This window comes from Euphorbia lathyris, chromosome 5, assembly GCF_963576675.1.
Source record: "Euphorbia lathyris chromosome 5, ddEupLath1.1, whole genome shotgun sequence".
NCBI classification, from domain to species: domain Eukaryota; kingdom Viridiplantae; phylum Streptophyta; class Magnoliopsida; order Malpighiales; family Euphorbiaceae; genus Euphorbia; species Euphorbia lathyris.
In genome coordinates, this window is record NC_088914.1 from 11,907,712 (window position 1) to 11,921,145 (window position 13,434).

Here is a 13,434-nt window from a genome sequence, read left to right on the forward strand (position 1 = left end):
TCAAATTCCACCACCATCCAATGGTGAAAAAAACAAAGTAAGACTTACTTTGTTAAAAACAAAGTAAGCATAGAAGGCACCATCACCATATATTTACTATATTTTATAAATGAAACAATTGTTTTTATGTAGAAAAACAATTTAATATGGTTATATAAACATACTAGTATAATTATTTTTCATGTACGATTCATGAACAAATGTTTATATACCTATATTAATTGGTTAATTTATTAATTTCTATTGATGAATAGGTACTCAAATTAAATCAATTAGTCCTCGGAAATCCAATTTTACTCATGTGATTGTCAGCTGGCAACAGCAAAGACTCCTAATATTTTTTTCATTGATGAAACTTTGATTACATTAATTGTAGATCTGAACATCAATGGATAAACTATATCAAAGTCATTGAAATTTGGTAAATTTCAAAAATATCAGTTAACTTCATTTATTTTAATAAATTCCTTAAAAGTTTAATTACTTTATTTAGACTAAATGAAATTGAATTATTTTAGTCATTTTAGTAAATTGGTTTTTCCCTTTATACAAGTCATTTTAGTAAATTAATTTTTTTCTTAAATATAAGTCATTCTAGAATTTAGTTTATTTTTGTTTATCCAAGCATTAATTCTTTTTGTCTTGGTCCATGTGTTTTTAAATATTGCAAGAGTTATTCCCCAACCATTACATGAGAGAATTTTTTTGGTTAACCAATATAAATTCATTAATTTGACTTTATATTAATTGTACTTCTTAATTTGCTCATGTTATGTAAACAACTTTTTGGAGTAAAATTAGAGGTTTTAGCCACTTTAAAGGTTTTGACTAGTGAAACCTCATTGCTGAAAAGATCTTTGAAAGAGTTTATTGGATCCAAAAAGCTAATTTTGAAAAAGCTGGTTGTAGGAGTTTTTTCATTTAGTTCATTGCTCAATCTTTATTGAATGACATTTTTACCCCTAATTACTACTCTTTAACCCCAAATAAATGTTTTACTATGTCATTGTTTGTTATTTTACACAAACAACTGAGTAATCAGCTAAGTTTTACCAAACAAGTTTACAGAAGCAACTAGTCAAATCAGTTAACCAAAAAAGTAATCAACTAACAACTATGTAATCAGCTAATTCTAGAATGACTTACATAACGGGATGGAGAGAGTAATATCAAATTTTTATCACCATCAATACAATTAACCCCACATCAATTCCAGGATCCTATTAATTAATGTAAATTTTTATAATTTATGCCTCACAAATAGGGTTAAATGCATTATTGGTCACTGAACTTACATAATTATCTTAAAATGGTCACTCAATTTCAATTTGTCTCGATAAAATCACTCAACTTTAAGTTTTGTCTCAATTAGGTAACTATGACGATTTCAGTGATTAAAAAACATCGGAATTATGACATAAGTGATACGTTAATATGAGACAACTCATATTTCGAACCGAAATGATACATGACATCCATATTTGTGCCACTTAGCTATCACGTGTCGATTATTTTTATGAAAAAAAAAACTAAAATTTAGTTTTTTTCATAAAAATACCCGACATGTGTCTGTCACATTTCGTTTTGGTCAGAGATTTGAGTTAACTCATGTTGACGTTTCACCCATGTCATTATTTCGTTTTGGTCAGAGATTTGAGTTAACTCATGTTGACGGGGTGACCTAATTGAGACAAAACTCAAAGTTGAGTGATTTATTTGAGATAAATTGAAGTTGAGTGACCATTTTGAGACAACCATATAAATTCAGTGACCAATGATGCATTTAACCCCTCTCAAATACAGTAAAACCTCTATAAATGAATATCATTGGGATCTGAAAAATTATTATCTTATACATGATTTTTTTTTTGGTAGGAACTGATACGGGATTATTAATTTATTGATAAATGAATATTTATTAATTTATCAATAAATTAATTCATTTATAGAATAATTTTTATTTTGTACATTATATTTGTCAAATATTTTCATATACCACATGTTTTTCCAAAAGATTTTTTTTTTTTTTGTCGCTGACACGACTTGATTTCACGGTTTTATATGATGGTTCATGTTAGCCGACCCCGAATCATTTCGGGACTAAGGCTTTGATGTTGTTGTTGTTGTTGTTGTTGTTGTTGTAGTAGAGACTTTAAAAAATTACTTGCTTCAAAATGAGAAGAATGTGCAGAATGTAATTTATGCAATCCAGAAAGTTAAAGATAAAATTGAGTTCAATTCGTATAAAAAGAAAAAACAATAAAATTTGAAATATTTTTTAGGGAGAGCTTTATTTTATGAATTAGATTTGTAATCTTTATATCTATTTAATGAATTATTATTTTATATTTTCAGCGTTATAAGAATTTTTTTGTAAAATTATAGCGAGGTTATTATTTTGTCTCATTGACCCAAGTCGCAGAAAAAAATTATCATTTCATTAAATGATTAATTTATTGAATATTCATTTATCGAAATTTTACTGTAAACACTTTATTTATTATGTATATAAAAAAAGAGAATTTTTTTTTTTTTTTTGTGGTAAGAAAAAAAAAAGAGAATTTTATAATATGCACTTTATTTAATGTATAAAAATAAAAACATTATAATAATTTGATACTCAAGCAATCATATTAATATCTTAAATAACGATACAAATTAGGAAGATCATGTGTTTTAACCATCAAAGATTTTTTTTTAGTTTTCTAATATAAATTTTAAGTACTTCATCTTCTTCATTTCTACACGAGGATTTATAATTATCTATGGACTCTTAACTTTTTATTTTTTTGGAGTTAAATATGCCGTTGCATGCACTAAAAGAGGTTTATCACTAATATAAATAATTTAATAATTAATATATAATAAGTAAAAAAATAAATGTAGTGTGAACAATAGGGTTTTAAAATATGTAGCGTCAAAGTGAGATATCTTTTCATGATGGATGGAATTTCTTTCTTTTTTCTCAACAATTCGGTGTCAGTGCAAGTTTTTAATTTTTTATTCTCAGCTGATTGTTTATATATCTCAATACTATCTCCATAAAATCAACTCTTCATCTTGTTGTTCATTTCTAGATAATTGAAAACAAGAAAATGGTGCTCGAAGTAGAGTTCATTTCAAAGGAATTAATCAAGCCATCTGTTCCCACACCAAATCATCTCCGTAAACACAAATTCTCATTCATTGATCAAAATCAGTTCCCAATTTCCATACCTATACTTCTCTTCTATGAAAAATCCAACATTCCCAACCATGAAAGATGCAACCTTTTAAAACAATCTTTATCAAAGGCTCTAACCATATTCTACCCTCTAGCCGGCCGTATTAACAACTACTCCTACGCAGACTGCAACGACGAAGGTGCTCTCTTTATCCAAACCAAAGCTAATTGCCAACTCTCGGAAATTCTCCTAAACCGAAACGAATACCACAATCACAACAAAAAATTCTTTCCTCTGCAACCTGAGAAAGGGGTACATCAGTATGGATCTTTGTTTCAAATTACGTACTTCAATTGCGGTGGATTAGGTGTTTCATTCGCTATGCCACATATGCTTGGGGATGGTTTATCAATGTTCACATTCCTAAACTGTTGGGCTGCGGTTGCTAGAGGAAATACACTTGAAATTCCTCCCATTGTTTCAGATTCCATCTTTCCACCCATAAAAATAGCTGGGTTTGATCTCACACAATGGGCCTTCAAAGAAAATGTTGTGACCAAGTCATTTGTGTTTGATGCTGCCACAATATCAGCTCTTACAGATAAATATAGTGCTAATGGTGAAAAGTTGTCACGGGTGCTAGCTTTATCTGTTTTCATATTGAGTCGGATGATAGCTACGACTTCTCAAGCTAAAAATAATCGGTGTATGGTGATTTATTCGGTGAACGTGCGAGAATTACTGAATCCGCCACTCTCAAAACAGTCATTTGGGAATCTAATATTCGCTGCACCAGCACTAATTGATAATGTAGATCCTAGTGGGAATAAAGAAGATGCGTATTATGAAATTGGGAAGAGGATAAAGGATTCAATTACAAGTGTGAATTCAGAGTCTCTAAGGAAACTTCAGAATGGGGAGTTGAATTTCACGAAGGAATCATTTATGGAATGTATAAATGGAGAAATTGATAGGTATTCATTCACTAGTTTGTGTCGTTTTCCTATGTACGAAGTTGATTTTGGGTGGGGAAAGCCTGAATGGGTAGCTATATCAATGGTGTTTATCAACAATTTTATAATGCTGTGTGACACAAGAAACGGGAAAGGAATAGAGGTATGGATTAGCTTGACGGAGGAAGATATGGCTAAATTTGAGAAGGATAAACAACTTCTTTCCAATCTTTCTTCCACTCCAAATGAGAATAATCCAAACTTAAATTCACGTTTATGAACGAACATATCCGGCTACTGTTGTTTCATATATTTGTTTGCATTGTGCTTGATTCGCTCTTTATTTTATTTCATCTTTTTTTCTTGTGGTTTTCTGTCATATGTATTAAACCTCCTTCATATAGTAATTTCTTGGTGGTTTTTGTATCAAATGTATTGATTTGTACTTTGATAATCACAGATTCATTTATATATATAGTTTCGTAGAGTGTGTTTTGTTTCTTTGATTTCCAGCAATATAATTAGGGACGGGTCAAATGAAGAATCCTCTCACTATATATTTTCACATGTGTATTAAACAGCTGTCCACATCAATAAAATATTAAGCTTTACTTTTTATTAATTTAACACAGATGTATAAATCTCCTCCATTTATGGTTTATAATAATTTCTCCTCTTTTTGTGATCATTTCATGACCTAAGGGTTTAGAGAAAGAAATTACTTGCCATAACTTAGGAGACGATGAACGGCTTATTAATTGAATAATTGAAAAGAAATAAAATTGGCAAAGAAAACACTTTCTCATTCGGCTAATCAAGTGGATCTATTTGAGGAGGAAGAAGGAAGTATGTTTTTCTTATTCCTCCTCCTATCAAGTTAGGTTCGGTGATTTTATTTTTCTTTTTAACCAGTGTTTATATATTTGTTCAGATTTCTTTATCTGTTTGAATTGTATCTGCTTCCAATTATTTTTTTTATTTATATCTTTTTTTGGATTTAGCAAGACCATAAACGATTTAATTTATACGTGCACTACACCATAGATGGTCTGTTGCAACACCGAACAAGTGTTGGCTAAAGTCATTATTGTGTTGCTAATGACGTTTAGGCAACATGTTTTGCCAAAAGAGAGAGTTGCTTTTTCGCGCGTTGCTAAAGAAGTCTTAAGCAACATTTTTTCACATTTTTAGTAACATCATTACAAGTGTTGCTAGAGGTAATTGTGGAAACACTTTTCTATCCAATGGCAACTAAAATGAAAGTGTTGCCTAAACCATATAGAAAGTAACACTATTATCGAATAAAATTGTAAGCAACACTTTTGAACTTACTTGCAACATATTTTTATGCAACATTGTGTTTTAAATGCAACTTCTTTTATACAGAATTGCAACACTTTTTAATTTAATATTTTTTATTTCAAGCAACACTTTAGTATACAATTTGCAGTATTTTTTAAGCAATTCTATATAACACTTTTCCATTTAACATTTTGTTTGTTTCAAGCAACTCTTTCATATTATGTTAATGGAACACTTTTTCTTTGATAATTTAAAAGTTTTAATGTAACACCTTAATATAATAGCAACTTTTAAACTTAAATAATAGAATTACAAAATCCTTAATTGCAATTACAAATAACAATAGGTCAATATGTTAACAATGAAATTTAAAATTCTCACATGATACAAAATACAAAATAAAATAAAGCATAATAAAGTCATAATATAACCTATCCCTCAAACTCCTTAGAAAAATCTTTTGGGATAAGGACCATTCAGCAACATCCTTTTCTTGTTCATTCTCACCTTGAGCAATCGCTTGGCGTTCCCGCAAAACTAAAAATTTAGCCATTGACCCAATACCTTAATTCCTTCCTAGTTAAAATTCCTATGAAAATTATGGTGTGTTTGTTGCTTTGGTATTGCTCGCCAATCTACGATATCCACGAGAACCAGAAGATGTTGCAATTCCCATGAATTCGTCTTCCAGCACACTGAAATCAGAGTAATAATGGATACAGTTCAAAATATGAACTCTGCAATCAAATACACCACATTGATGATAGAAAGGCCATTCAGATCAAAAACATAAAAGAAAATAAGCACCTTATTATTTTCTTTGATAACATTATGACCCGGACACAACTCAAACTATCTGAGAACTTATCAGATATGGACCTGCTAACTAAAATCTTGATCCTCGACTATTATATCAGTAAAGAAAAAGAAGTTAAAAGTTAAAAGAATCCCATTTAAAGCATACTCATCAACTGAAATTAAATTGTAAGATAGCACAACTCTGACAAGAAAAAAGCAGCAACAACAACTAGTCTGAATTAGAACAGCTGAGTAGTGCAGAAAAATACGGGTTGTTGATAAAATTATTAAAAGAAACTGACTTGTTTCAATTTCTGTTCTTTTGGAGTTCAATGTGAGAGACCATGTAAATGTAATTAAGGTTGATTAAAAATTAACTTCTTATGATTGATCTAGAGTCGAGTTGACAGTTGGAATAGCAGCAGCAACCACATCCTCTTAATCCCGTAGAATAGGTACAGTTGAGCATATAACATATGTAGAAGGCATAGCATCCATTTGGCATCCTAAGCTAAAGGTCCTGAGTCAATTAAAACCCTATACTACTAAAATAATCAATACGGTCCTGAACTAAACAAAAACCTCCAATTCATCCCAAACTAACACACTAACCTAACTGTAACTAAAGGAATGGGTTCTAAATTTTCAGCTGTGATCTACAACAGCAAGAAAAGTACATATTGGTACCTATATTTCATCTCATTGCTAAAGAATAAATTCAAATCCTTACTTTATTAATCAGATTTTTAAATAAAATATTAGAAAAAGTGTTATAAGAATTGGAAAACTTGAAGAATGAGATTGAACATACAACCATTATCATTTGTTGCTTTGATAAAAAAAATGGTGGATAATTGAAAATTGAAGAAAGCAAGAAATGAAAAATTAGGTAGTCACCAACAAAAATAAGTAGAATCTTTTAGCATAATGTAGAATCTCTTATATTATTAAGGGATAAAGTGTAAAAATACCCCTAACATTTATAGTCATGAGCAATTTTACTCCTAACGTCTAAAATGATGCAATTTTACCCCTAACATTGGCAGCCAAAAACAATTTTACCCTAACGTTGTCAAGTTGGGTCAATTTAAGAAATAATTTATCAAACTGTCTTTTCGGTCATAAATCTTGTCATCTACACTTCACACATGACTCATTTTTATCACTTATTAATAATATATCATAAACATATGATTAAATATGAAAAAATTAAAAAATATACTGTCTATTGTAAGATTTGGACAAATATAATCAAAAAAATTCACCGAATTTATAAACATTAATCTCCAATTCTATTATTAAATCACGCAAAATATGAAATCTGTTTTTTTAAAACGAACTGATATGTTATTGGTGCAGAATAAGGAACAAAATATTTGTGTTTTATAATAATGTTTGAAATTAAACCAACTTGCCAACGTTAGGGGTAAAATTACTCTTGACCGCCAACGTTAGTGGTAAAATTGCATCATTTTAGACATTAGAGGTAAAATTGCCTCTGACTGTAAACCTTATGGGTATTTTTGCACCTTATCCCTGTTATTAATAAGTAGTACTAATAATCATCCTTCCCACGAGCTAGATCTGAACAACTATTAAATAGTCATACTAATTAAGTTAATTAATGGCACTTGATCTCATTATGCATTTATGCTTGCTCTTTTTTGCTTTTTTCAGCAAACAAGAAGATAACAAATATTAGTTTTTGTCTATCCTTCAACTTCAAACAAATTCTCATATTTATCTTTCCATCTACATTTAATACAACTCCAACTTTAGTATATATTGATGATAAAACAGAAGATTCGTTGAACTCTAGATCACTTGGTCTAACAGGTTCTAATAACACATAAAGAATCATTGAAACTCGTAGGTAAACCCAAGAATAGACATATATATGTTGAAATTGAAAAGGAGAAATAGAGTTACCCATAGTGAAGGAACTGAACATTTTGTCTAAGGCATCAGAGAGTTGGCTTTGGTACATCTTGAGGTCAACCTTGGGAAGATAGGGAGCACCATCCATGCACACCTTAACAAATGCTGCACTTCCTTCCTCATTGCTGCTCTTCTGTGCCATTATATTCTTCCTGTAAGATCTAACTGGTGGCCAACCCACTACATGTGCCCTGAAAACATGTAACAAAACAATTATAAAAAACCTATATATATTTGAGCTTCCCCCCTGAATTCAGCTAAAACAATTGTTAGAAAACAAGTAGAAGTAGTGGTTGTTGTTGTCCTTAGAAGGAGTAGTGTAAGTGTTGTTGTCCTTGAGCTTCAAATTAACAGTTTCAGAAAATCCCCTGAGGCTTTAGGTGTCTCCACCTGAGAGGCAACCACTTCATTCTTTCCATCACCGTCGGGTAATCCTAGACATAACCCTGTCTCCTTCAAGTTCGAATCTCGGTCACAGCTTATCACACAGCTAGCTTTTTTCAATTTCCAATTGTTATCAAAAGAAGACAAATGACACAAGTGAATTCGCCAAAAAAATATGTAACCTTTAGGTTATATATTCAGGGAAAAACTAACCCATTAGCCAAAAAAATGTCATATAAGCTCTTGTCTTAGTTGTTCCTTTCATTAGATTGATCAGGATTAGAGCTCTGCTTTCTAAATAATTGTTTTCCATTAGAGCTAGCCAAAAAAAATATTCGTCAAGGTCCACAAACATGGAACAACAAAAATACCTTTGCTAAAGGAGTAAATTAGTTGAATATGGAAGCAAAACGACTCCAATACCTGTATCAAAAAGTCTAACGTTTCGATTGACCGCATCTTCTTAGATCTGCACACAACAAACAGAAATGAAGTGGATCGAACAATGTTAAACTAATCCATAAACCTAAAAGAAACAGCAAATAAAATAAGAAATTACCCCTGAAGCCAGAAAACCATTGAATGTATGTCCATGATATGAATATTTAACAAGAATCCATCAAAAGAAGAAAGAAAAATATGACAGAAGTAAACGAACCTAGATCTGAAGACAATGAATGGAAATGAAGCGGATCCAGGTTCAGGAAAGGAAGGGAAATGAAAATAATGACTGAAAACCATGACTTCCCACTTTTGACCAGAGAAAATAAAAATTCACTCGACATTTACAACATAACATTCATGATTGAAATTAGGTTGTTTTCTATATCTTGAATTTAGATAATATCAACAAAATAAACATACAGGTATAATGAGTCCAAATCCACACAGGTATACATGATTGAAATTTAGATTGTTTTCTATATTCCAAATCCACACAAAACCCATATGAATGCTAGATCCACCATAGTAAAGCTACATACAGAACCCATATGATTCCTAAATCAATAAGGTAACAAAAACTAAGACTTACCTTAGGTTGAGCTTCAAGTCGAGCTTCAAGAAATCAGCCGAGCACAAGAGAGCTTTAAGTTGAACACTGTGAAACAAGTCGAGTTCAACAAAGGTTAGAAACGCAGAGTAAAGGAGATTTAGGGATTTGGGGTTTAGGAAATGAACGGTTTCATAAAAACAAAATGAACGATTTAGGGATTAGGTTTACCTTTGCTTAGGAATTTAGGAAATGAAGCAGTAAGGGTTTAGGAATTTTAGTGATAAAACGCAGAGCGTTTTAGTTTGAGAGAGAAATTTTTTACTTTATTAGGGAAACCATAATTTTAGGTCGATTTTAGAGGGAAACCAAAATTTTAGGTACCTCCATAATTTGACAGCCACAAAAGTTTTCCCTCCTAAATCATTTTTATTTTTTATGAATTTTTTTGGCATAACACCAATTGGCTCCTCAAAGTAAAGCTTTAAAATCAATTAAGACTTTAAACTATCAAAATCCTCAATGAAGTTCCTAAACTAAGCAAAAATCACCAATTAAGTCCTCATCCTAAGAAAAAATAATCAATTGAGTCCTAATCGAAAATCAGTCGGTTCAGACCCTCTTACCCAAACTCAATTTAGCCAACACAAAAATTATTAAAGTCCATGTCAAATAGGCACAGTTTTTTATTTTAGGATAGAATGCGGACTGATTGATAATTTTTACTTAGTTCAGAGACCTAATTTATGATTTTAATAATTTAAGGTCCTAATTGACTTTGAAGTTATAGTTTAAAGGATCAAATGAGTAGTATGTAATTTTTTTTTAATTTCTGAGAGATCCAAAACCGTGTGGTTTTGCATCTATTAGAATGAAGAAAAATGATTTACATAAAAAGTGTTTCAATTTTGGCACATCTCTTGCAACACTTCGTAATTAGTGTTCCAAAATATCGCAGTTATGTAATTTTGACATGTCTCTTGCAACACTTTATAAACTGTGTTGCCAAAGATCCAACAAATTCATAAAAAGTGTAACACATTCCAAGCAACACATGTAGTTTACGTTGCAACAGACCATCTATGGTGTAGTGGTGAATCAATAGATATATGTGGTTGTAACAAAACAAAGGACTCTAATCGGAATGTTCGAAGTTCCTGAATGATAGAAGATGGAATTGCAGTTGCTTTTCTGCAGATTTGGATTTCCAAGAAGTATATGTTTTATTGCTTTTTCTGTTTTTATACCTTTTATGAGTTATTCTTGTTCTTTGTAGTCATTTTCGTCCCCTTATTGATTTTGTAAGGTTTTATTCCTTATGGTATTGGTATTGTATTTGTATTCTTTTCATCTAATGAAAATACAAACATTTTCATAAAAAAAAAAAAAAAAATAGACAACACTTTATATAACTCAGCCAATTCATTCCTACGTTAGAGATGATAAATTTTATAATCTTTGAAATAATTAGAAATATAGAAGAGAATTTATGAAAATTCACAAGCCCAAATTTTTTCTTCAATTTTATACATTACAACAAATTGTTCTTTAATTTACTGGTCAAATAGTAATGAGAAAAATATATTTTCCACTAAAAATAAAAAGTTTGTAGGAGCAATAGTCGCTGCAAAGCATAATAGTGAAGATTTAATATTTGGCCGCAAAATAATATAAAGGGTAAAGTTCAAATAAAACCCATGTGGTTTCACTAATTTTCAGATAAAGGACTATGGTTTACTTTTTGTCAAAACGATTACTGAGGTTTTCAACTTTAGCAAAATAATGACTTTTTCGATTGATACTATTAAAATCACCCTTAACAACTTCAAAAATGATATATTTTAAGAACTACTAATATTTTAAGCAACTTTAATTCTTCAACTTTTTTATTTCGAGATTATTTAGATAATGTTTGGTAAAGAGAGAGAAAGTTCCAAAAAAGATGATTTTCTAAAATCGAAAATGTGGTTCCATAGAAAATATGACATTGAACAACTTTAATTCTTAAAAATTTTCATTTTTAGGTCATTAAACATAGTTTTAATAGCATTATTAAAAGTGCGAAACCTCAGTCATCGTTTTGACAAAAAATAAACCACAGTCTTTTATCTGAAAATTAGTGAAACCACAAGGGTTTTATTTGAACTTTCCTCTGATATCAATTAGTGGGTGATATATATAAATTAATGGAATTGCATATAAAATATGACAAGATTAGTTTGATATTTTTTTTGACCGCAAATCATATATAAATTACTGTGGAATTAATTATAATCCACTAAAGTATAACCAAATTAACGAAGACCTTCAAATTTTGCACTAAAAGTAGGAGAAATTTTTATGGTACTTCAGAAATAATACTCCCGACGAATATATAAACAGCATCTATACTTCTCATAATTTGTGAAATATGGATGGGGAATAAGACTTTTGAAATGGTGATTGTCTGCAAACTTCTCCGTCCACAATGTATAAAGCCCTAATCTTTAATTTTACTCAACTTGTTACCAAAGCGATTCCATGTTTACAAAACGATCCAAGTTCAAGGAGATGGAGGACTTGGAACTATCAGGAAAGTCCATTTCGTAGTAGGTTTTATTTCTTCTCAAACTCCATATATATTTTAATAACGGAAAAAGCATCATTAAAAGTCCAAGTACAGTTTTTAATGAGGGGAATTTCCCTTTTCAACCCTGAACAATTATAAGATTTTTCTAATTAAATCTTTCTGACAATTATTTAAGTGAATAAGGCTCTGTTCTTTATCGCTGAACTAAACTGAACTGAACTGAACTAAATGCTACTAAATACTGAACTGAACTGAATTTAATTGAATGTTGCCAAACTTAACCGAACTTAACAATAATGGTGATGTTAGACTTTAAAATAATTTTAATGATAATATTAGACATTAATAAGCTTATAATAATGATAATAATAATATTACTAATGGTTCTAATAATAATAATATCAATAATAAATAAATATATTATTAAAGATGAAACTAAATTGAATATCAAATAAAAGCTCGGCTCGATAAAAGCCTATGAAATTAAATAAAAATGAGTCTAATTTAAATTAAAAATACAAATTACATACAAACACAAATTTACATCTAATTTAAAGCCTATGAAATTCAATACAAATTTTCATATATAAACTCTTAACTTTTTATTACAATTAAGGGAAGGTGCAAAAATTACCCCCAACATTTTGGGTCAGGAGTAAATTTAGCACTAACGTCTAAAATGGTGCAATTTTATCCCTAACATTGATAAATTGGGTAAATTTGAAAAATAATTCATCAAACTGTTTTCTCGATCATGAATCTTGTCATATACACATCACATCTGCATTATTTTATCAGTAACAAATCATAAACATATGCTGGCTACCAACGTTAGGAGTAAAATTGCACTATATTAGACATTAGGGGTAAAATTGCTCCTGATCCAAAACGTTAGGGGTATTTTTGCATCTTAACTCTATAATTAATTATAAAGTCTATCCCATAAATCTAGTTTTGGCTATTAATAATTGAAGGGAAAAAACGATGCAATTCCTAATTTTCAAATATGGATGCATATTTTAATTTTTTTTTTTATTAAACGATGTATATTTTAATAAACTACCATTTCTTGACTTTTATCTAATTTAGAGATAATGATAAATTATAGATAAATAATAATAATAATCAATTATAGATAAATAATAATGATGATGATACTAAATTATATATAAATAATTATAATTATATTAAATAATAATAAATTATTGAATGCTGAAACTAAATGCAGAAACTGGATACTGAAATTGAATACTGAAACTGAATGTTGAACTGGATACTGAAATTTAATGCAGAAACTGGATACTGTAATTTTTTCACTTGGTCTAATGGTATGGT

General features: G+C 29.8%; 1 protein-coding gene and 1 pseudogene across 1 annotated transcript; one reads left to right on the top strand and one right to left on the bottom strand.

Moving 5' to 3' along the window:
• Positions 1-3,095: 3,095 nt before the first annotated feature.
• On the top strand, positions 3,096-4,439 carry LOC136229674 (stemmadenine O-acetyltransferase-like). The gene has a single exon (XM_066018589.1). The coding sequence runs from the start codon at positions 3,096-3,098 to the stop codon at positions 4,395-4,397; it is 1,302 nt and encodes a 433-aa protein (XP_065874661.1). The 3' UTR covers positions 4,398-4,439.
• A 1,550-nt stretch (positions 4,440-5,989) lies between these two features.
• Positions 5,990-12,112, bottom strand: LOC136229675 (uncharacterized; annotated as a pseudogene).
• Positions 12,113-13,434: the final 1,322 nt, after the last annotated feature.

Bases quoted from the DNA above. Each gene is read 5' to 3' on its own strand.
- LOC136229674 (XM_066018589.1), top strand. From the start codon at position 3,096: ATGGTGCTCGAAGTAGAGTTCATTTCAAAGGAATTAATCAAGCCATCT.